Raw genomic sequence first — 25,679 nt, 5'->3', positions numbered from 1 at the left:
CCAGCCGGTAAGTCTTGTGGGGGGGGGGACACATGCAGATTGAGACCGTCATGGTGAGGGAAGGAGTGGGGCAGGTATAGGGAATGGGAATGGCTCCCTGCACTGCTCACACCCTGAGGGGGAACAGGTACACCTCAGAGTTGTGCACAGGGCGAGGGCAGGCTGCCTGCTGTGGCCTCTTCCCAGCAAGTAGGGCTGCGCTCGGGCTGGGTGGGGTGGGCAGCAGCTGCACTGGGAGGGGAATTATGGGGTGGGTTACAGCCACCCCAAAGTTTGCCTTAGCCCCCTTGTAGCTCCCCCTCCCAGCACTGCTGCTGCCCACCCCACCCCTGCCCTGGGTACTGCTCTGGTCCAGCCCCCATGCCAGGAAGAGGCCAGTGCAGCCCCTGGCCCCAGCCTGCGGCATGCCCCTCATGCCTCCCCTGGGGGTGCGTGCAGTGGCAGGTGCCCCCTTCCAAGCCACCCACAGCTCTGTCCCATGCCCCGCCCTGCCCCAGCTGAGCAGTGCCTGCCCCTGCCCCATTCCCTCCTTCACCGTAGGGGCCTGAATCTGCCCTCTCACACCCCTTCCCTCCTCCACAGGCATAGCTTGCCAAGCTGCCAGGCTGCACTCCTGGCGTGTTGCAGCTGCGTGCATACATGTGGCATTTATCTGTGACGTTATTGGCCACACTGACCAAAAAAAGCTGATTGCCAATAATGTCAGTTTTCCTTTTATTGGTGCCAATACAATATGGACTGAGATATCAGTGTACCTCTAGATGGTGATAATGCATAAGAGGCATAAGAGTAACATTTCTTGAGACTTAGCATGAATATGAATTACATACAACTTTTCAAAATACTTCAGTAAAGGGGGTTATGGATGTGTCCTGCCCCAAAGAGCTTACCATTTATATGTGTACACAGATGTACATAGACACCCCCTTACCCTTCGACTCCTGCTGTTCTGCTGTCTAACTTTACTAAAGGCGAATAGAAGAAAACGAGTTGCTGCATGAAACAGTGGGTTTTGAGACAATGTGAGGGAGGAAAGAAAGCTTTCTATTCCATTCTATTTCAGGCATGATGGTTTTTATAGGCGCATCATTTTATATGTAGTTCACAGGCTTTGTACTTCTCCAATGTACAAAAATAAAATAGCCATAGCATGTTTATGAATATAACCAAGAATGATAGTATCCCCAAATCTCCGAGTTGTACTTCTTGCCTGCATAAACGCTTCCATGTCAGGTTTAGTAGTTGTGCATCAATTATGCTAAAGTGAGACAGTGCCATTTTCAGGTCATAAACCTGGATTTATGTGCACATTTACAGTGACTGTACAAGTGAAGTTAGAGCTGGGATGCCCTGATTGTATGTTGTTTCTCCAAAAAGGTTTGTTGTATTGCTACAAATAGCCCTTGCTTTGAGGATTAAAGCCATGTTTTCCTCCCATTGGCTAATTGTTAGTTAAGAAAATGAAGTGGTCAGGTTTGATACTTCCAATATTTGGTATTTATTTCATTATAATGTACTAGTGCCGAGTTTAGCTTGCTATCTTAGCACCACCAAAACATTCCTTGGAGCCCCCGAGGATATGGTTAGTAATGATCTTCTAAAGATTATAGCTCTTTCCACCTCCGAATATCTAGTCCTGCTTCACTGAAGTCAGAAGGAATTTGTCAGTAACTTCAGTGGGAGCAGGATTAAAGTTGCTGGTGCACAGAATCTTCTTAGTTTCGGGGGGGGGGGGGGGGGGTTTCTGCAAAAACATTGTAGTTGGTGGGGGACACGTTTTTTTTGTGTTGGGGGGGGGGGGGGGGTGTTCTGTTCACATAAGCACTGTAGTGGTTTCTTCCTTGGTCAGCATCTCATTCTAGTTTTTTCTTTTTTATCCTCTCCTGATGACTAACTGCCCAGTAGAGTGTCTTTGTTTTCACAGGAAGCTAAGAGTATTAGCTTTCATCGTGGACTTTAATATTTGTAATTTTTATGTTACTACTTTTGTAAATAGTTTTTTTTTCTGTGTACTTAAAGCAGAAATCTTTATAGTGCTAGAAGGGTAAACAGATAATGCTTCATTAGTTTGGAAAGATAAAAGCTTTTGAGTTGACATCAAATGCTGATGATTCATTCTGTAATAAAGTTATTTTATATGCCATTGTTGGCATAGTATTCTTTGTATTTCCTTTTCCCCCCCGTTTTCACATTTGTACCTTGCTTACAAACTTCAGGCCATGTTCAGTGGTCAGCTTAATAAATAGTGCACAAATAGAACATTTTTACCTCACTGCAGCTGTTTTAATTGATTCTCTTGAAAAATGCTGAAAGCATTTGCTGACAAAACAAAGGATATTTTCTTAACAATTAGTGATTGTGATGGGGGGCCGTCTTGAGGCCGGTCCCATCATCAGCCCACCCACCTGTCTAGGGCAGTCCACCCACCTGACTTGCCTGCCACAAATGGGTTGGAATTAAAAGAGTTGTTCCTAGGCGGGAGGCTGCCCATTTAATGCCCTGATGCCAAGGCGTAATATGTGGCTCCAAACCATCCCTAAACCATCCTTACACCATGTCCCATGCCTTGCAGATGGCATCACATACAGGTGACATTTCTCTTGGCCCCTTACTGGGCTGAACTCAATCCTGTGCCAAGCCTCTGATATACTACCCTTAGTAGGGCCACACTCACTCTGCCCTTTTCTTGGGCCTCAGTCACACTGCCCTACTTTATATAGCCCTTCTGGACCATCCCAGCTCCCTGCTCTGTACACCCCTTCAGGCTTCATCTTTTGCATTCATGGTCCTGATCCCTTGCAGACCTTCAGGCTACCCAATTCAGGCCCTACTCTAGGACAGGGTGTTGGGCCTACTGCCCCGCACACTGGGTTGATTCCAACCTCTGGTGTCTTAAACTCAGCCTGCTGCCCACTGAGGCCTCAGGTGTCTATAAGCATGCCTGGACCCCAAGCCTGTCCCTTCTACGGGGGAACTTACCAGGTCATGGGGGCTGAGACTATATGGCACCCCATCCTTGCCTTTTACTGGGGAAGCACAGTTGTGGCATTTCCTGGAGACTGCCCCACCACAACATCCATCCCCAGCAGGATGCAGTTTTAGGTCTTACCCAGGACCAGGAACCTCCTCCATCCCCATAGTTCCTACCCTGACCTCCAGATGTTCCAGGAGCAGCAGATCTCTGGCTGGGGGATGTTACTTCAGCAGCATCCCTGCAGTAACTGCCCATTGTGCTCTCAGGGCCTAGTCTTATACTTAGGCTTCCCAGGCCTCCACCAATCAGGCAGCCTCCTGGGTGCCATGTGACTACCTGATTGGGTTTGCTCCCACCCGCGGGCTGGTCTGGAGCCTGCTCAGGCCCTTAAAGTGGCAGGGCCCAAAGGTGTGCTGCCACAGTGATTAACCCTTGGCATGTAATTGTTCTGCTAATGCTTTTCATGAATGAAAGTCTTATCTGTTTCTTTGGCCATGTTTGGCTGTACTGTTGCTACTTAAATAAAGAACAAGGGTGCAAACTAGAGGCTTTTCTCTCAAGATAAGATTTGTAAGATAATTTACAAATGATTTGTGCAAATCTGTTGAATTAAGTGAGACTTGCTGTACTGTTGGTAATTATCTTTCTGGTATCTCTCTCTTGTGGTTAGCACATATCCAGAGATGATCAAGAGGCTCTGATGGATCCACAAAGGGACTTGAGTCCTTCAATATTCAGTGATGTGGCATATAACTAACTGTCATGTTCCTAGTCACCATAGAGGAATAAGAAACCCTGAATTAAGGACATGGATATACATAACAGTGCAAACAATTTAAATGTGGTTTAAACCTGAAGTAGAAAGACATGCAAACTGGTTTAAAGCCATCTGCAGTTGTTCAGAAGTGTACTGGGACAATCAAGTGCTATTTTGAACAGGTTCAAAATTATGTGTGGACACCAAGCATTCTGCAACATAGGTCTGGTCAGTCAGGCCTCCAGGGTTCCCACGCTAGAACTCCTCCCCCTGCTCTCCCAGCCCTTTCCCAATCTTCTCCCCCACTGTTGCAACTGGCTGCACTGGCATGCAGCTCAGACTCTACTTACCCCCGTTTTTCTCTTTCTTTTGTCACTTATTAATGATTAAGCTCCTTTGCACTGCTTGTTCAGTAAAAGCTGTCTTCCTAACTAGCAGGTGTCTCCTCTCTCTACTCAACTGCATCCCTTTATCATGCCTCTATAATCCCTCAGAACCAAAAAGTGTGGATCCACACACCCTCTCCCCCAAAATCCTTCTCATCTGCAAGTCAGGCAAGCACACTCCAGACTTTTCTTAGTTGCAGGTTGTTGGTATTTATTGAATTCATGTTTAGGAGAGAAGGGAAAGCAGACAAGTGAAGATGCCTCCAGCCACAGGCCACTCATTCTGTGGTGTCCCCACAGCATGGATGTAAGCACTCCCCTCTCAGTTGCTTATTGTGAGGTATGCTGGGCTGGGTGTTTACTCCCATGGCATTTTACGCAATCATGACTCAGTTCCTAATCAGTGACACTTTGGAACAGTTCAACTGCTAGTTGTGTCTGCACCCTTATATTCATTGTTGTTAGGGTCTGGAAGGGACCTCACGATATCATCAGGTCCAGCCCCGCTGCGCTTGGGCAGGAGAGACTGCTGAGATCAGATGACCCCAGCAAAATGTGCATCAAGTTGTTTTTTAAAGATCTCCAGGGTAGATGATTGTACCACCTCTGGGGGGAGTCTGTTCCAGACCCATGGCACTCTAGTCATTAGGATTTTTTTCCTCATGTCCAATCTGAAGCGATCTTCAAGCAGTTTGTGTCTACTGTTTCTTGTCTTCCCCTGGGGTGCCTTGGTGAACAGATGCTCCACCAGGTCCTGATGTACACCCCTTCTATACTTATAGGCTGCCACCAAGTCCCCTTTAAGTTGTCTTTTCTCCAAGCTGAACAGTCCCATGTCTTTCAGCCTGTCCTCGTATGACCTGCTCTCCAGACCTGTAATCATTCATCTGGCTCTCCTTTGGACTCTCTCAAGCTTCTCCATGTCCTTCCTGAAGTGTGGTGCCCAGAACTGGACGGAGTACTCCAGTTGCAGTCTCACCAAGGCCAAGAGCAGAAGGATGACATCCTTAGTTTTGCTTGAGATGCATTGGTGGATGCATCCTAGTGTTTCATTCACTCTTCCAGCTACAGTATTGCATTGATGACTCATGTTCGTTCTGTGGGCTATCGCAATCCCCAGGTCTCTTTTAGTTATGGTGCTGGCAAGTGTAGCACTGCCAGGCCTATAAGTGTGTTGCAGATTATTTCTCCCCAGATGAAGCACTTTACATTTCTCCATGTTAAACATCATCAGGTTTTGATCTGCCTACCTTGCAAACCTGTCCAGGTCAGCCTGTATCCCCAGCCTGTCCTGCAGCTTGTACAACAGGGGTGGGCAAAATGCGGTCCGTGGGCCAGATGTGGCCTGCCAGGCCATTCTATCCATCCCACAGGGCGCCTAAAAATTTTAGAAAATTAATATATATCTGCCCCTGGCTGCCTGTCATGTGGCCCTCGATAGCTTGCCAAAACACAGTAAGCGGCCCTCCACCTGAAATAATTGCCTGCCCTGTTGTACAATATCTGAGGAGAGGTGGGCATGTAGGAAAGAGAATCATGAAAGTTGGCACACTGAGAAGACAGACACCTAAGGCAGCCAGCAGGTAGGCTTGGCAGAATTCAGTTTTTATGTTTTTATAATTTTGATGGATAACATCAGTGTTTATTTTTAAGCATTTATTTTGAGTTTTTATTGATTTAAATTTTCAGGATCGCATGAAATTAGGAGTGTGGGGGCAGACAATTTATTAATGACAAATGTAACTACTGTAGGACTGCTGCCAACTGAATGGCAGAGCTGCCATCAGGCCCAGCTCTGCTCACTTATAGCTTCCTCGTTCGCTTTGTCACTTCCTTTGTTTCCAGTCCCTTGGGGTTTTCGGGAGTTTGTCCAAACTACAGTCAGCACAGTTCTGTAGGACTGCTCCCCCTGTTGTCTCACACTCCATCAGCCATCACCTTTTTCTTACATCCCCTTTCTATACATTTCAATTATTAACGATGGAAATATTTTTTCGTAGGTTTGAGGTGAAATTGATGTTTATCAGTGCTTCCCAATTAAAAATGGCATCCTGCCAAGCCTATCAGTAGAAAATGCTGAGGGCAGAGGTGAGTGCTTAATATAGACAGTGAAATATTCAGGGGACAAGAACTGGAACCTAGGGCCTTTCTCCCAGGTGTGTGTGTAACTAGGAGTTTGGAGTTGTGCTTATCTGTTCTCTCTCTCCCTATATCAGTGATTCTCCATCAGGGCACTACAGTTAGCTGTGCAGACATGATTCACCAGATAAACCTAGAGTTTTCACATGAGAATTCACAGTGTTCAAAACATTCTGACCTGTTGGGGTCTTTCTGAGTTCTTTGCAACAAAGCATTGTTCTTATTACTTTTCTGTATTCGAGCAAAAGAGTAAAAACTAAGAACTAGCATTTTCTGAAGCATGCCACAAGTCTATTGAGAGGTGCCTGGAGTCTAAAAAGGTTGAGAACCACTGTCCTAGATCAAGGAATATTTAATTACTGGGGTAAAATACAACATGGGGGAGTAGGGTTGTATGTGCGCACACGCATGTGTATCCATCCTCCCAATAGTGTATAGTTTGGGAGATTTGATTTATGTCTATTGAAATAATAAAAGCTCACTCCTTTTTGTGTTTTAGTTATAGGGCTGAGATGGTAGGGAGAGTTGCATTAATATTTTTTCTGGACTTGAGTAAGGTGGAAAAGAAGTAAACTTAAGTGCCTAAAAGGTGACAGGATTTGGTCCTTTGTCTAGGACCAAGGACCCTTTGTCTAGGACCCTCACAGCAATGAGGAACAGAAGTCTGACCTCCAAAATGGATTATGTGATTTCTCTTTAAAAGGATCATCAGTCAGAAGGGCCATGAAGGCCCATGTTGATGTCTTTTGACAGAAAAGTATTTAAATAAAAGGTACATCTTTTCTTTTTGCTTAATAGCTTAATGTCAGCTCTTGGTATCAACCTATTTTGTTCTTGCTGTATGTTACACAGTAGAATGGTTTCAGTGACTCATGGTAGTGATTTTTCCCAATCTGAGCACTGATTCATATCTTAGTCACCAGCTCTTATGCATGCAATGTTGATAAACATAATCTTGGGCTATGACACGTCTATGCCAGATGACTGTTTTCACTTTGTTAGTTCTGCAAAGCATGTTTCTAACTTTTAAAGCACAACAATTTGGGTGCCTCAAAATACTCTAAAAGCAATCGAGTGCCTCCAAATTTCTCTGGAAACCAGCTATTAAAATGTAGACTTGTGCAAAGTGAGGACATTCCTGTAGGTTTCCTGTTGGTCTGTGGCAGGCCTCTGACAAGCTTTAACTCTTCCTGGTACCCACATGTTTTTAGGCTTTGGCTAGACTATTAACACAAGTACTGCAATGAGGGCAAGTCACCTAAAAAATGCAAAGTGCCTGATCCATGAATTCCTGATCCCCTTCTTTTGATGGGAAAATACCAGAACGTCTGGTTTTCAGAAGGCAGATGAGAGGGAAAGGGAGGGAGGGGGGAATCGGATCAAATGTTATCTGATAGCTATTTAAATTGCAGAAGATGGAATTTTCGAGAGAACCTAACTTGCTTAACTACACAAGACCCACTAGACTAAATAGCCAGACTAAAAATGACCTATTGAGCATCCTATTTAAAATGCCTTTAGAATCTGAAAGGGGTTCTCAAGTTCATGGGTATATATCCACAAACTCTTTTTACAGGCATGATTTAAACTAACAATACGTGCATCCACAGAATGAACTGGCAGTATAAATCTGTGCAGTTGTGTTGCACAAGCAGCTACTTAAAGGTACACGCATTCATAAATGAATGTGAATTTCAGTTGTTGACGCAAAAATGCATGTGAAAATCTTGTGGGTATCATGCCAAAATGTATCTGCATTAGAGGCAGCACTTCTTGAAAAACTGGATTAAATTATTTACTCTTATACTCTCTTTCTCATATAGGCTGTGTTGACAGTAAACAACTGTAAGATTCATCAAGGTCCTATTACACTCTCAGGTATTTTAGCAAAAATTGCCAACAAAGGAAGCAAATAGAACCCAGATTTCCATTTGTTACTGTAAATGTCTGGATAATGCCTGTCAAGCCTTGTTTCTCTTTGTTTCAGTGCAATGCAGATTAGGCTAGTAATTGTACCAAGCTCACCTTTAGTGTATGTGTATAGATGTGCATCTAGCATTTTAGGTGCTTAAAAGGCTGTACAAAGCAGGTGTGAAAAGGTCCCCATGTAGCAAACTATAGGCTATATTCTGATCCGAGATACAGCAATGTAAATCCAAATTCCACTAACTTCGATTACATTGATATAGTTGAGGGACAAATCTGATTTGTTTGTTTGGTTTTCGTTCTTCAGCGTTCCTGAATAGTTAAAGCTAACATGTTTCAAGTGTCTCTGATTTCAGTGCTCAACCTGAGATATTTGGCCTAATTTCCAAAGCTTCTGAGCACCCTCCCATGATATTAGTTGCAACTGTGGAAAGAAGTGACTGGATAAATAAACAGTACACACCAACGAAACTTTTTCGGCCTTTGTGATTTCCCCGAGGCTAAAGAGTGAGTCAGTGGTAGAACCAGAAATAGAGCTTGATTTCCTGGCTTCCAATCTCATGTTCCTCCCACGAAAGGAAACTTTAGTCGGGTTCACACAGAATCAGTATTAGTAAATAAGGCTTTTGCAACTTTTGAGAAATATAACATATGACCACTTGCGTAGAATGGAAACTAATGTTATGCTTGTATTGCTAACATGCATTTGTATATTTGAAAACATCTTGGACCAAGCAAAGTCTATATATGTTCAGAGACCCAAATTGTTTGCTTCATAGAAAGTGTGTTTTCTTTCAGTGAAAAAATAAAAATACACATTTCTTTATATCCTTAAAAAAATTCAAATGATGCATTAGAGCAGCATTGACCACCTGTAGCACAGATACTACAAGTGACATGGGCAGCCTGTGTGTATGGCATGAAGCAGATTGGGAAGGGACAGGCAGGCTGCACAGTAGCAGATAGGATAGAGGGTGGAAAGCAGAGTATCAGTTCAAGTGCGGAGCAGAAAGCAGAACAGTAGTTTGTCAGGGAGCGCAGGCCAGGGAGAAGAAAGCTGAGCAGCAGACTGGGTAAGGGAGAAGGATTGAAGTGGCACTTGGGCAGGGTGTGAGGCTAATTTGTGGCACACCTGCCAAAAAGTTTGGCCCACATTGCATTAGAGCGCATTAGAGGTCCCTTGGCTCTCATAAGCTTTTGCTTGTCTTTAGCTTATGGTCATGGCTTTTCCTAGGATTCCTGCTCCCTTGTTCTGTTCTGCTTGTCCAGTTCAGCTCAGCAGGTGGCCCTGAAAGTGCATTTGGGGAGTATTTTCAGGGATGTGGTTTCTGCAGTTTGACTGTGGTTCTGTCTGTTAACCAAGGCTGCTTGCCAGCACTGCTGTCTTGTCTACAGCTGGTTTCAGAGTGGATTCCAGAGATCCAGCTCTTATTCTGGTTTGTTGTTAAAATATGCTAGGCTGGATTAAAATTTAGGTTTAACAAGCACCCACCCTCATTTAATGCTTTGTTGTCTTTTTCCTCTGAAAAGGGGAAAAAAAAATTCTTCCCAATGACTGTACATCACCGTACTTTAGCAGTTAAACCCCCCCCCCCCTACGACCCCCCCCCCCCCCCCCTTCAAACATTTTAGATCCATATATGTAGGCTTGGCAGAATTCAGTTTTTATTTTTTAATAATTTCAGTGGCTAAACTTGATGTTTATTTTTAAGCATTTATTTAGATTTGTATCAATTTTAAAAATTTGGGATTGTGCACAATTCAGGATGTGGGGTGCAGACAATTTAATAATGACAGTATACTGTTAGCTTTATAAAATTGTAGGTCAAAATATAAAAAGTAAATATCCATAAATCAAGAAGGCAGAATTCAGTTTTTATTTTTTAATAATTTCAGTGGCTAAACTTGATGTTTATTTTTAAGCATTTATTTGGATTTGTATCCACTTTAAAAATTTGGGATTGTGCACAATTCAGGATGTGGGGTGCAGACAATTTAATAATGACAGTATACTGTTAGCTTTATAAAATTGTAGGTCAAAATATAAAAAGTAAATATCCATAAATCAAGAAAACATACCTGCTTTAAATCATTCTGTTCATTTGGTAGTATATTCATACCAGGCTGGAGCCTTTGCTCCCAGGCCCAGGGGCTGGGTTAGGGGCTGCAGGCTGGGGCTGCCCGTGGCGCTTGCTGCCAGAGGAGGCTTGTCCGGGGATGCCTGGCTGTCAAGTGCTGTTGAATTGCCTGAGCCCCGACTGCCAACAACCCTGCACCTCAGCAGCAGGACCCCACAGCAGTGTGCCCTCCTCCAGGCTCTGTTGCCAGCAGCTGGCATCAAACCAACCCTCCTCCCAGCACATCCCACTCAGCACAGCTTGCAGCTACTGCAGCAGATGCCCAGGCTGTTGCCAGAGTAGTGCGTGGGCAGAACAGCCAGGGCCCCCACCACCCCAACTGGCCACTGTGTGTGTGTGTGTGTACACATGCGTGCACGTGCACTTGTACATACATGTGCAGTGCCCCCTGTTCTGGATTTTTTTTTTCCCCTGTGTCCCCTTTCTATAAATTTTGATTATTACTGATGGATATATGTTTTCATTGGTCTGTGAGTGTGCCGTGAAATCAACACTTATCAACATTTAGTGATAAAAATCGAATCCTGCCAGGCCTACATATATGCTATTAATATGCCTTCTCCCATCTTTTGAGGATTTTTTAATGGAGTTTTCCTCTAACTGAAATCAAACGTGCAACCAATTTTTTAGCGCAGATTAGAGCAGCAGGAGTTGTAAAAATTATGATACATAGTCTTGGTTTCATTTCATAGCGTGGACTGGATTATGCTTATCCCCAGGATTCCTGACACTATATTTGTAACGAAGGGTAAAGCAGTGATTCTCAACTGGGCTTCTGTGAGATCCTTTTAAGGATACCGGGGGTGGTGCAAAGAGGTAAGCACATGCAGAGGGGCCAGGCAAGGGGAGGGGGAGCAAGGAGGCGGTAGTAGGCAATTGTCAATCCTTCTGGACCATGGTGTATGCATGAGAAGTCACCAGGCCCTTGGATGCATCTGCCTACACCGGAATACAGAAGAATGGAGGCTGTCCAGACTTCCTATCTTCCCTTGAGACCCTTGAGACAGAATCCAAAGGCCAGACTGAGTCTGAGGGTCTGGTGGCTTGATAGCTGTAGTTATATATGCGCCTGGGAATCTAACCTGGTCATCCCCCTGGCAGACAAGGAATCTACCACTGAAAGATTGCAATAAATTAGTTTTTGAAATGGGGTGATGCTAAATTCAGAAAAGTTATGGAGGGGTGCCTAGAGTCTCAAAAGGTTGAGAACCATTGGTCTAAGGCAGTGGTGCCCAACTTTTTCCCCCTTGGGCCAGATGGATGGTGCTCAACTTTTTCCCCCTTGGGTCAGTGGACCCAATCCAGCACACAGGGTGGTGAAGTGGGACCCAATCCAACTAGATTGTGGGGTGGAGGGGTCAGGAAACAGCCCAGCTGTGACTGGGCCCTACGGAGGAAGGAGGCATGGCCCAGCTCTGACCTGGCTGCATGGGAGGGACATGGCCTTGCCCTGATCCAGTCCTGTGGAGCTTGGGAACATGGCAGTGGGGAGGCGTGGCAATTTTATTTGTCACTGCCCCTGCATTAAGTTTGCTGACCTGTGGGGAGCCCCGTGGGCCAGATGCCATGGCTCTGCAGGGCCATGTTTGGCCTGTGGGCTGGGAGATGCGAATCCCTGGGCTGAGGGGCTGTTGCTGTTATGAGTAAAAGAGTATCTCTCTAACCAGTCACAGCACTGTTATCTGAAATGCTTGCAGCAAACATGGTTCAGGTCTTTGCACTTTCTTTTCATTAACTGAACCAATTTGGTACATTCAGACTTATTTTGCTGCCTGCCTGTGTTTGTATGTGGGAGATGTATCCCATGGTACCTCAGCAGGAGAATAATGTGATAGGAGAACATATCTAAGGAGAGGCACTAGCAATGCAGAGAGCAGTGAAGTTTAGGAGGAAGAAAGGCCAGGCAGTAAGGTGGCACAGACCAAGATACCAGATCCTTCAACATAGGACAGCAAGATTGCAAAGTGGTAACAGGAAGACAGATGTGCCTATGTAGGTGACTGTTGGCATAGGCAACATACTGTTAATTATTGTTGTGCTAAACAGATATTGGCATGACACAAGTTATGCCACGAACTGCTTACAAAACTGCTCAGTGGAAAGCTATATTTGGGCTGGGTCACAGAGTAGTTGTTCTACCCTGTCTGGTGATCACTTTCTTGGGGGTGGGCCAGAATTATCTAGTTCAGGTTGAAGGAAGGCTGTGGCAAGGATCTGACTAAGGGTGAAGCATCTGGCTGCTGGGCTGTAGTGTGGCACGGCACAACGTGGCTGAAGCCTTCCACTGCTTACTTGCACCATAGGCTGGAATCAGTGGCTCTGCAGGCCAGATTTAGTCTGTGGGCTGTATGTTGCTGACCCTTGGTCTAATACACATGAAGAACAGAAGGGGAAATTAACTGCAAGTCTGCCGGTCTTAGAACTACCTTTTTTTTGTAGTTCTGATACCAGTTTACTATTTGTTTCCCCCCTTACTGAGTACAATCTTACAGTTCCTATTGGAACATGTACCGCTATGTACCTGCTTACTCACACCTCATGCACAAGAATATTCTAGTGTCAAAAGTTGCTAAGTATTGATACATATGAGTCCTAGTCTACTAGCCCATCACATTTAAGAAGGTTGGTAGAAACATTTGATTTGATGGTTACTATAAGACTCTGAGATTCATTTCCAAAGTATTTTCTTGAAATCAAGAAACCGGGCAGAGAGCACTGTAAAAAAAATTTGCTCATCTTAATTACTGCATATTTTTGTAAGATGACAACATTTTAGTCTCTGATGTTAACTCATGAACTTCTTCATGCATTAGCTGTACAAGCTCAGCACAGGCCACTTGTTTTAGAAGCTGTCAGCTCTTTGCAGAGGGCTAGAAATTAGCTTACTGATTCCAGCAGATCAATTCCATTTTGTTTTTAAAGGAGGCAGCAAGGATTTTTTTTTTGAGGGGGGGAGGTGATATTTTAATTGTAATATGGAAAAAAGTGTCAAGTTGGAGTTGCAGGCATCAACACTAGTTATTTAATGATTTTAACACTGCTATTTTCATTTAGCTTGTCACTTAAGGGCCATCTAAGGTCAAGCAAAAGCATGAAGGTCTTATGGGTGCTTCATTTTACATCCAAGAAAATTGGCATTGCATGCTCTAATTCTAGCTCATCTCGTAAAGATTTGCTGTCACTGGATCTCAATACTTTGTGATAGAATTAACTGCATGGCTAACTAAATCACTTGTACAGAAATTGCCCTTGTAACAAATATGCTTTTTTTTGTCTGTCTCACTCTACATTCATGACATGCTTATATCTCTGTCTTTGATTTGCCTAAGCTAATTATACACTGACAATATTACATGAATATTTCCAAAGTCATCTGTATTACTGACCTAGCAATGAAGTCTGCAGATATTTTATCATTAGCAGCTGAGCTCTGAAATGAGTAAGTGCCCAAGAGCTGCTTCTGCAGAATATAAGACTTTGTCTTTTAAAAATAGTAGCCAAAATATTCAAGGACCTGCCTACAGTACCAATAATTGAAAACCTCTGGTGACTATGGCTTTTTTCCCCTATTGGTCAGGGGAGAACAGTTGGGGAGAATCTTTATTCCAAAATAGGCAAATATGCCACATCTCTAATACCTGATCCATCTCCCCTTCATATCATTAGGGTTGTTTTTTTTTTATTTCATTAGTTGTAGCATCAGGTCTTTCTTAATACCAACTAATTGATTTTGTGTGTCTGTAAACATCTAAAGTCAGTGTAAAGTTGCTAAATATTCTTTCATCTCGAACTATTCTACAGAGTTAACATACATTACAATAGAACAGCAGCTTTTTAGAGCATCTTCATTTACACATGTAGAAGCCAATATAGTAATCTTTGTCATGCTCCATTCCTGTCCTGACTGTGGTTAAAGTATTAAAGTATGTAATTGTATTACATTACAAACACAAGCAGTGTAGTATTATTTCTACTTTTGTTGAGGCCTACATATAATAAAAAGCTGCTTCTTCTATTGCATTTTTTAAGTCTTTGTACTGTATTTGTGTTTAACCCTATTGGGTTCTTGATAGCAACAGAACAGGTAATTGGTGAGTTGTTATTAGTGCATGCAGGCATGTTTGTTTGTACTGAATATTACAACACAATAACTTAGTTGATACTTAGTTTTATGAGTTATATTTTTTATCTTTTATTTCAGATGAGGTGGACAGCTGTCCTAGTACAGCAGTGTGTTCTGCTGGTGACATACCTCCTAATCACTTTGGAAGCAGTGCCTATAGACATAGACAAGACAAAAGTGAAAGGAGAACCCCATGTAGAAGGAGAGAAAATAGAAAACCCAGTAAGTAAATTAATTTTAGTAAATGAAGATCATGTATTATGGTTTTAGTGCTTTCCATCTTGAAATGTAAATGCATTTTTGTTGGAGTTACATATGGAGAGAAAAATAGTCAAATTCTGCATGTCCATGTGGGTATCAAAATCTCAGGTTTAGGCATTTAATATTTGCTCCAGATTCCTTGCTCAGATAGGACTAGCAAGGTAACTAAGGCAATGCACACAGCTTCTGATGGGATGAATTGCCATTGTTTAACATAAACTTCTCCCAGTGGAGTGAGTATCTTTAAAATAATTTTTCACCCATTCATCTTTGCCGAGATGAACACAACTCCTAATTTGGTCTTCTAAAGTGAATGACAGAATGTTAGATTAAGTGAACACAGATTTTTTTCAGAGACTGAATTTTCTTGGTAACAAAAGCACAATGTCTGTGAATGCAGTAGGTAATCATGTCAAAAAGACAGAGTTAAGATTATGTGTTCACTAAAGCGGAAAATGAATTTTTGTCCAAAGTGTATGTAACAGTTTTTAAGCAATAATATTATTTGATGCTCACTGCACAGCAAATTACTGCTATCAAACACAAAATCTTGGAAAGGGCTTATTCTGTTCCCAAAAAGGTTTCAGTACCAGCAATCTGGACTCCTGTGAATTGTTCTCTTTGCTGAAAACTCATAGGGAAAACAATGGATGTAAATATAGCCTGATGCTACAAGAACTTTGTCCTGCTTGTGAAAACGCCCCTTTTTCACAATCTGGATTGTCTGTTAAATCCCCAGCAATGCAGTTCTGATACCCTGCACTTCCATTAGGTTCCTCCACTCTGATTTACTTGATATTTAGAAGGCAAGCAGGGTATTGGACTCGCATTCCTTGTGGTTGCTTCTTTCAACATTGGAAGTAGGTGGAGAGAGAGAGGCAGGGAGAGAGAGAGACTTTTTAAATCTTTATTATACAAATATTAAAAACCAATGGTGCAAGTTCTAAGTGTGTGGCCCTCCCGCAGGTTGATGATCATGAAACACTTAGCAGCGACAAAAAACACCATGTCACTGGAGTTTGAAACCCGCTCTCCCATGCCCCTCGACAAGCTGTCTGTCTTCCTTGCGGAGGGCCCCCTTGATGGCCCAGCACCGCACAAGGATGTCTGCATTTTGTTGCAAAGTGAAGTATCCAGATTCACATGTGACATGAACCTGGACCAGGAAATGGAAGAGGCAGAAGACTTGGAAGGTGTCATTGGAATCAGCCCAGAGGGAGAGAGAGAGGTGGGGAGAGGTGTGAGTGAAAGAGAGAGAGAAGAATTTTGGGTAAATGGATCAAGTGGAAACTCAAAGCTTTTTTCCTCCTTGGGGGAACTAAAAAGATTTACAGAATTCTGAATCACTTTGGCTTATTTGTCTAACAGGTGAATTATAAAAGCTCTCACAATCTATTTGCATGATAAACCCCAGTGGGTGTGATGTGCATTTTAACAGCTTTCTTTATTCCCCTGTCAGGTGCCAGAATAAAGCACAGGAATTTAACTTGTTATATTTTGTACAACTGAACAAAAGCACAGAAATTCAAGTTTTATTGCTGATGCTTTGCAAGTCAGAGCATTATACCTTGGATGTGGCTGGGGTTTGAGATTCAGTGTGATTTTTATGTAATCAGACTTATATGAAACAAAAACATATAACAGCGTATTTTCCTGAACTGCAACTTTTTCTTCTAAAGGATACTGGACTTTATTATGATGAATATCTCAGGCAAGTGATAGATGTCTTGGAAACAGATAAGCATTTCAGAGAGAAACTTCAGACTGCTGACATAGAGGAAATAAAGGTAGGTCAAAGATCAACAGCATTTAATTAACAATGTTTAGACAACTACAAATCAATGAGATTTTAAGACTTTAGCATATTGAAATTTGTTTGTTTTACTTTTTTTTCTTTTATGTTACCTTTCTCATTTGGTTGTATTTAAATGCTTTGGCTAGATCTTTAAGTCTGTAGCTATGGGACAGAGTCCCTGTTTTTTAAAGGAATGGTGATATTGGATATGGGAACTATGTATTTCAGGGCAGAGTTTCTCATTTGCTTTCTAGCTCAGGGGTGAGCAAAATGGTGGATTCAGCCCAGCAGCCAGACTCCCATTTTCCAGCAGCCCCTGCCCTTGTCACTTTCCATTGAGATCCCAGCACTGGCCAGACTGTGACAGCATGGGGCTGGGGTTTCTATGTAGACCCGCCCTAGCACTGCTGGCAGGGTGTGTGGTAGGGTGGGGACCTGCTTCAGGTCTGGGGCTGGGATCTTGCAGTGGTGACAGCGTGGTCCAGAGCCAGGGCACAGCCATGATCTGCTGCCTGCATGCTCCTGCCAATGGTGTGGGCTGCAGATCGTGGCTCTGCCCCAGCTCCAGATCATGGTGTTACTGCTGCAAGGTCCCAGATCCTGAGCAGCAACCTGCCCAGTTGCGCACCCTGCCAGCACTGCTGGGGCCAGCCTCCGTGGAAACTCTGGCTCTGCACTGTCATGACATGGCTACAGCTGGGGTTTCCCTGCAAACCAGCCCCAGTGACATGGGCAGGGGCTGCTGAGAAATGGATTTCACTGTGGGCCCAATCCAGCCCACGGGCCGGACTTTGCCCACTCCTGGTCTAGCCACTATAAAGGAGCTAGAAGCAGATTTCTTGCTTCAGGAAATGCATGTTAGAGACTCTCCCCCAAAAGAGAACAGGAAGACTTAGAGTAATTTGAATTTTTGAATCAAAGCTCAGTATTCAGTTTTCACAATGGTTTGACGACATTGGTAACTACTAATAGTACAAATGGGGTCTGATCCCTCATCTCAAAATTGTGTGCCCTGCCTTGCACATGTGGCATGGTAGGAGTCATGATTGTTGAGATTGGAGTTCAGATTCCATTGTACCATTAAATAAATGTTTCCCAGGGATTTTCATAACACACAGCTAAAAGCATAGCCCTCACTTGTTACTGCTGGTCAAATCATTCAGAGTACTGCTAAGCCAATCACAGAAAGGCTTGTCTACCCTCCAAAAAGAAAATAATATGCAACAAGTAATACAACATAGAAGAGAAACACAAAGGCTGCTTACAGACTTAAAGAAAAAAACCCAAACCAAAACAATGCTGTAATTTAAACTCAGTGCACCCCCATGCCGAGCCCAGCACATGTCCAGAAGAGGCATCATGTTAGTTGGATCTGGCTAGCCTAACATCTGTATAGATTGGGCACTTCAACAGGGTTTTTTTGGTGCATTTATGTAATAGCTGATTCAATCAGCTATTAGATAAAAGAGCTGAAAAGCACCGCTGAAGCACATGATCTATACAGACATTGTGGAGCTGGGTCGAACTAACAAGCTGCCTCTTCCAATAAAGCACATTTTTTTTCTTTTTCTTTCTTCCCCTCCCCCACTCCCCTGTGTCTGTTGGTACCTAAAAAGGCCAGTTCCAAAGACATGGGGAGTCAAGGGCATTTTATGCCTTGAAGTTTTGTGCTAGAGGTGATATTAGTGTTTGGAGTGTGATGGGGTCATCTTGAGGCCGGTTCCAGTGTCAGCCTGCCCACCTGTCTAGGGCAGTCTGACCTGTCTTGTCTGCCATGCCTTGATGTAAAAAGAATGTTGCCTATTTAATGCCCTGATGCCTAGGGTGTTATACACGGCTCCAAACCTTCCCTTTACCATGTCCCATGCCTCACCGATGGCATCCAATTCCACTATTACTCCCCCAGCCCCTTAACTGGGCCACACAGCCTCTGGCCCAACTTGGCCTCAGGTGTCCTCAGACATGCCTGGGCCTCCTGTCCCCTGACTGAGGCCTCAACTACGGTTACTCCGGTCAGCCCATGTGCAGTTCTTCAGGCCCCATAAGGCCCTACTCTGCCTCCTCACTGAGGCTGTGAGGTCTTACACTCCATAGGTCTCAGGTGTCCGTGGGTGTGCTTGGACCTCACTCTCTGCCTACAGCCCACTTAGGCCTCAGGTGTCTGTCAACATACCTAGACCCTTTCCCAGGCCCCACTCAGTGGGCTTGGGCCTCTGTGCTTTTCTATCAGGGTGTGCCCTCCTAGCCTTTCCCCTCCACAGGGTACCCACAAGGCAGCGGGGTCTGAGACTTTCTGGGGCCCCATACTTGCCCTTCACTGGGGAGGCACAGGTGTGGCATTTCCTGGAAGCTGCCTTGCCACAAGCAGCCCCACCACACCATCCAGCCCCAGCAGCGTATACTTTTGGGTTATTCACCAGGACCAGGAACCTCCTTCATCCCTATAGTTCCTACCTTGTCCTCCAGGTGTTCTGGGAGCAGCAGCTGCAGCCAGGTATCGTTCTCCCTCCAGCTCCCTGCAGCAACTCCTGGCTCTAGTGCTCAGGACCTGCTCTTATTCTCCAGCAGATAGGCCCTCCTTCCAATCAGGCAGCCTCCTGCTGGCCATGTGACTCCCCTGATTGGCAGTGCAGTTACCTGCAGGCTGCTCTTCTGCCTGCTCGGGCCCTTAAAGTGGCAGGCACCAAAGGTGCCCTGCCACATGGAGGATATGAGATTGAAATGGATTTCTTTCCTTTGCACAGTTCTATTACATCAGGCCCTACTTCAAACAGTACACTAGTGTTCTCCTTTTTTCCCAGCCTCTCACCATGATCACTTCTCTTAAGCCCTATTTCAACCCTGCATTCTAGCTGGCTACTCCAGATTCCCTCATGGACTGGCAATCAGTAGGGGATCAGCGAGGGAACTTGATCTAAAGCAAATAAACTAAGTCTGTGGAGAAGAGAGCGCTGCAATTAAGATCATATGGGGATTTAGGCACCTATCTTCCTTGAAATCAAAGGGAGTTAATCACCTAAGTATCTTGAGGATCTGTACCTAAGCCTCCATTCCTTCTGCATTACATTTTATCTCTGATGTTGCAGCTAGTGCCTCACTGCTCATGGCTCCATATACACAGTGCAGTCCCTGGGGCTAGCATCAGTCTTTTGAATCACACTGGTGATGACTGATGGTGTGCTAACTGCTCCTCAGCTCTTACAGTTATCAGCAAGAAGGTGGAGCCTGCTGCATCATGTGCATCTTTAGGTCCTTGTGGACCAGAAGTTGAGAAGAGTTAGTTTAGAAAGTGTCAGTTTTGAAGAAATCTTTAAATGCAAATATCAAGTGGTGCTTTAGGCCTTGGTTTAATTATGGTATATGGAGCACCATAATGTTTAAAAAATGTTTTTGTTCAGGGTCTTTCCTTGATTTTGTTTCCATAAGTTTGTATCCTCTCTCACAATAACATTTGAGATGCTTTTGATGTTGATAAAGACATTAGTATTGCCAGAGACTGCCAAGAGTAGTCCTACAACTGCATGACTGTCTTACATAAATCATTTACTCTGTTAACAGAATGGAAAGCTAAGCAAAGAGCTAGATTTAGTAAGCCACCATGTCAGAACAAGACTGGATGAACTGAAAAGACAAGAGGTGGCAAGGTTAAGGATGTTAATTAAAGCTAAAATGGATTCCATTCAAGGTAAGACTACAAAGAAGAATTTACAGGTGGGTTTAACTTAACATATGGGTCTATAGCAGAGAGGGGCTCCAAATCCTTCAACTGGATCTTTCTCATAACAAATCAGTGTTAATAACGAAACTAAGCTGTAGCAATGAGTGGGTCCCAGTTCACATTCCTTAGCTGGAATAGCACTAGAAAGTGACCCCCTTCTAGGAAATAATGGAGAAGAGAGAAAACATCTGTGTCTTACAAGTTAAAAAAACAATTGTTGCGAGCATTTTCAGATACTTACAACCACTTCTCAGGCATTTTTCTCCACCAGCATAGCAGTTTCCACATCCCTCATTTAGGATTAGTAACATGACAGAAGTAATTTATCAAATTTCACTGTTTGGGCATTTTCTAGGCACAAAATAGCATTTTTGAAAATGTGTATAAGAGTTTCTTTAGGATCAAGGAGTTCAAATCTGCTAAATTTTCCTCCTCTAAATTTTCATTCCACCACCAAAGGTTAATTTTCAGGCTTATGCCAATAAAGTAAAAATTCAGCTCAAGGGGAATTTTTTTATTGATGTACCAGTTCTAAGTGCCAGAAAACTGGTATTTGGAATGATTGCTTTCTCATCTATACTTAAACCATTACTAATGCAGTTCTATAGTCTACTCAGTAGGCCTTCATTTTAGAATAAAATGTCTGATTTCCAGCAAATATAGTTAGTATCAGTTTGTTTGGCAAGTGGTGCTGTCTCCCTTTTTTTGCCCAGTGCTGTAGGATTAAATTATAAATGGCAAAATTTAAATTAAAAAAAATCCAGAAACACTTGAAAACTTTTTAATAGGTTTTTTTCCAGAAAAAAAATCTAAAGACCTGGGTGGAATTGGTTCCAAAATGCTTTACTACTTTGTAAAACTAACAAGCCATAAAAAAAACAATCCTCAAAACAGGCCAGCAAAGAAAAAGATTAATCTACCTGTATGTTAGGTGCTTGATCCATTCCCTTTTCAAGTCAAGGAAAGGCTTCTGCTGAGTTCAGCGGACAAGGAATTAATTCTTAGACTTGTGAATACTTTATATTTTGAGTACTATGGCCACTGCTAGAGGTTAATTTAATTGTGCAGTGGGATCTGAAGAATTTTGTCTGAGGATCCCCCAAAACACATATCATGCCAGATGTTAACAGCATGGCAGGACACACTGTTTTGGGGATCTGGGATACAATTCTTAAAATTCCTTTGCACATCTGCTGGTGCTCAGGGAACCTGGCATTGGAGAGCAGTTCCCCACCACTGCATCCTTGAAACTTGCTGGCATATGGGGAACAGCTCAGCTGTACACATGCTTTAAACATGTCATGGCATGAGGACCCAGCATTGGGGAATAGCTCTCTAGTACCAGGCTCCTTGAATTTCAGTAACTTTTAAATGGGTACATGGGCAGCTCAACATGGGTTAGGTGGCCTCTGATGCATACTTCTTGCACACTGACAAGTTTGCTGGGGCAGCAGCCCTGCACTAGGGAGCAGCTCCCAAATACAGACTCCCTGCACATCCTTTAAACTAAGCAACATATCAGATATTAACATTGTTTCAGGAATCTTCCTTATCAGTGAGACATAGCTGATTTAATTAGGAACTTTCCAGAGGTGGATTTGTAAATTGTGCTGTGGGTTTTTGCTGTCTTTATCACTTGACAACTTGCCTGAATATCTGGTGTGTTACAAAAAAATTGTGTGAAACTCACTTTTAACCTGCAACAAAAGTAGCATCTGAAGAGGGCTTCTGTTTCTCTTCCCTGGTGCTAAAACATTGCCAATGAACCTAGTCTGGAGGCGGAGAATGGGTTATGGGTCACTCATGCCAGGAAAACCCCAAATTATTTTAGGAAAGGCATTAATTTTACCATCTTTCAGTTTAGTGCCTATTCCAAATGGTACCTCCAATACACTTAAGTAATATAAAATAGGATCTTGGGGCTATTTTTCTTTCTTTGAATAAAGGTTCCTTTCCAGAGAGCATAGTAACCTATCACACACATGCCTGAGAACCACAGTTCATTTTTTTTTCTAATACATACATTGGGGCGTGATGTTATATTTCTAGGGCAGGCAAAGCTCTCATACAGAGCTCTAGCCAAACTGGTTAAGAGCAACTAATAAATATAGTAATGTGGCTAGTAATCCTGTGTAAGTGATGGCCAGCTGTCACTGCCTCAGAATATGAATGTTATTGTGTCTTGTACGGTATAGTTTGTACTGAAACTAAAACTATGGACAGATGTTACATTTGTAGCACTACATACATTTGTATGGCTGTCCCCATACGCACTACAAAGATGGTGCAAGTGCTACAAACCTGTTCCTGTTTGAAACAGGAAATTCTCTGTAGTTGTATGTTTTGTAGTGCCACACGTGATGTCCATTCAGTTATGGGAGGTTGATGGGGCGGGGGGGGGAAGTTCAGGCTTTTTGTGATAGCTCACTGACAGGTTTCCTTGGTGAGGGGAGAAAAGCAGCAGCCCCCTCTCTCTGTCTGACTAGAGAGCATGCCATTGTGGGAACTTTGTTGTGCTCCATCTGGGGGGCTGTGTATGTACTTCCACCCCGTGTAAGATGACTTTTAGCACTACAAAGTGCGAAGGCACTTGTAGTGCTACAAATTACAGCTTGAATCATCTAAATGGAGATGAATATGTACCATATATATTTACCAGTAGAACAATGTTAGTGGTTGCAGTGTCATGAGCAATGCAGATTGTGATGCCACATTTAAATAGGAGCTGCAAGCTTTTCTGTAAATCAAGCCACTTGGGTTTCTCATTTCAGGCACCCAAGCTTGAAAAATTTGCCCAGAGTGTATAATGCTAATGACCTTGTTTTCAGAAATGCTTCGTGCCTGATAATACTGTTGTGGCCAATGTGAGCTGTCAGCTGCTTTGAAAATCAGGCCTTAAGCATGCACTTAAGAAAATGCTTTATCATTTCTTTTCAGCATATTATCTTTGAATACTTTTTGATTGCTTAAAATTGTTGGATTCAAACCTAGAGAAAGCATATACTTCTCACTGAGGTCTATGTTTTACTTTCCAGTTTAAAACTGCAGCTGGTTTGGTTTAACAGGGTGTGCATTTTTAAAAAAAATCCAGATAATAGTTTAATGGATTATTTGTTTTTATCCTACTCTGCAGTCTTATTAATCAAACATAACAGAAGGGACTTATTTTTAGAAAGTAAATAAACTCTCCCTGAAACAGGATATTGTGCATTCACACTCATGTGTGCACACGCATTCGATTGTTTTGGAAATATCAAAACGTTGAGCTTGGGAAGAAGGCAAGAACTGGACGTTCTGTCTCACAAGGGAGCACCGGTCAGCAGGTTATAATCATGTAAAAACAGTTAAAATGGAAAATATTTGTTATCATGTGCAATTACTCTGGTAAGCAGTCTTAACAGCCTCCATAAAATAAATTCCTAGTTCTGCACTTGTTAAAAAAATTCTAGAGGCATCTTAAATTGCACAGTATATGTATATTGTGCTGTTTAAATTGCTTGTTAATAGTTTTTTCTTAGGAACCATGTCTAACATTTCAAACTTCCAACTTGATTTCAGATATCTGTGTCTGGTTTTTTTTTTTTTTTTAATAAACATTTGTTTTTCTTTCCTTACAAATGTAGATCAGGTAAAAACAAGGACCGAGGATTTTTCTGTTTCTGTTCAGTGCTGGGCTAGGGGTCCTATTTTATGTCTGGCCAGACAGTAGCATAAGCTGTGAGCAGGGAGGGAGGGGGCAATGGTTAATCACTTCTTTCAATGCCCCATATTCTGGAGTTTCTACTGGTTTAGTCCTCAAATTAATTTAGAGCAGTCTAAGGATAATTATCCTGGCCAGGTCCCTAGGTGCTATTCTGCCTGTTGGGATTGTTAAAGCTTATAGGTAGTTCCCCAGGTGCTCTATTTGGAGCATTCTGGCTGCTTTCTACTGCCAGATAAAGAAAATAAATTAAAATACATGTTGATGTGGTATAAAGGTCTTATTGTAAGCATGTTACTTCCATTACTCGCCATATGAGATCTTGAGACTGAACCTTAAACATACATACAAGCTACAACAGCATCTGTCATGTACTTCAGAATCATGGGGGGAAGAGTTCAATGGCTGGGAGAGAATAAGGAAATATTTCTCTGATTAGTTAATTTGGAAAACAACATGTCTGTAGCTATGAGAGGGTTGAATGTTAGCACTGGGACTAGATGGATTTGGCAGGCAGGTGAAACAGTCAAAGGCACATTATAGATGTGGACTTTCTGTATCTTTTGCTGTTTACACAGTATCCGTAATATGAAGGAACCACATGAACCCAGTGGAATGTGAAAAACAACACTTATTATCTATATATAACATGCAAAACCAAACTACACATACATGCCACTGCTCTAGCAGCATCTATAGCTTCTGAAATGGAAGGCAGTCTGGCCCAGCTAAGTTCAAACTATTTAAAAAGACACTGTCCAATTACAGTTCCCTAAGGGATTCAAGTGCTAAACTTGCTGTATAATTTGGCCCTGTAATTTTTCAAAAGACTGTAACCGTGGCAGAGGGGGTTGTGTATCTGTACACAGAGCCAGTCCCTTTGCCTTGCTCTGTCTCCATTTTCCATTTTGTCAAGTAGGGAGAATATCACTCCCCTATTTCACAGGGGTACTGGGACAATATATATATTAATGATAATTGCAGTTACTGGAGTAATGCGCATGGATCATTGTGATACTGAAGTAATGGGGGCCATATAAGTACAATCAAATACAGAGAACCTTTTGCCTGTAACTAACAGGAATGAGTAAAACCTATTACTACATTTCTAAAAAATGTTTTACAACATATAAAGGAGGGAATTTAATTAGGCAGAAATTGTGATCTCACAGTGGAGGAATGGTGGTTGGAATATGCAGTGGCCAGTGTTTGCTGGCATATGATAATAAAAACACAGTGCACAGTTTGGTGAACTGAAGATATTCTTCCCACAAGGATGACAAGCTGAAGGAGACACTTTCCCAAAATGTTTTACTTGGATTCAATATTTATTTCCATTTGCCGAGACATCTAGTTGCCCAATCAAAAATTGATAGCTTTCTAGAAATCATCAGACAATACTGATGACATAAAATGTATGCTGTTCAAGATAGTAATATTCAGTGGGTGTGTTGTCCACAACCACAGTAGCATTTAGAAAATCCCATTAATGTAGAAGCGCTTAATGCTGTATTGAACCGTGCATGCTTATATTATTGGAGGCAGTCTCTAGAGAACAGAAGCAGGGAAATATTTACAGCGTGATCTTTGCACACAGGGTCTGACTCCCCACTGCCTTTTACCTCATAGTCACGTACAAATGGGATTTAAACTGCTGCCTGTCTAATTTGGTATGTTTTTACATACACTTTGGCCAGGTGTAAGTGACTTTGGAAGGTGCGAGGCAATCAGGGAATTGGGTTCTGAGTGCCTCTTCAGCAGG

General features: G+C 42.8%; 1 protein-coding gene across 1 annotated transcript in view; it reads left to right on the top strand.

The window, feature by feature from the left end:
- Positions 1 to 25,679, top strand: part of NUCB2 (nucleobindin 2) — a 42,801-nt gene that overhangs the window by 6,435 nt on the left and 10,687 nt on the right. The window contains 3 exon segments of the mRNA XM_025205635.1: positions 14,522 to 14,665; positions 16,384 to 16,491; positions 20,058 to 20,184. Coding sequence (XP_025061420.1) covers positions 14,522 to 14,665; positions 16,384 to 16,491; positions 20,058 to 20,184 — 379 coding nt within the window.

Source organism: Alligator sinensis, unplaced genomic scaffold (genome assembly GCF_000455745.1).
Source record: "Alligator sinensis unplaced genomic scaffold, ASM45574v1 scaffold447_1, whole genome shotgun sequence".
Taxonomy (NCBI): domain Eukaryota; kingdom Metazoa; phylum Chordata; order Crocodylia; family Alligatoridae; genus Alligator; species Alligator sinensis.
The sequence above is the reverse complement of the archived record's forward strand: the minus strand, read 5'-3'. Positions and strand labels throughout refer to the sequence as shown.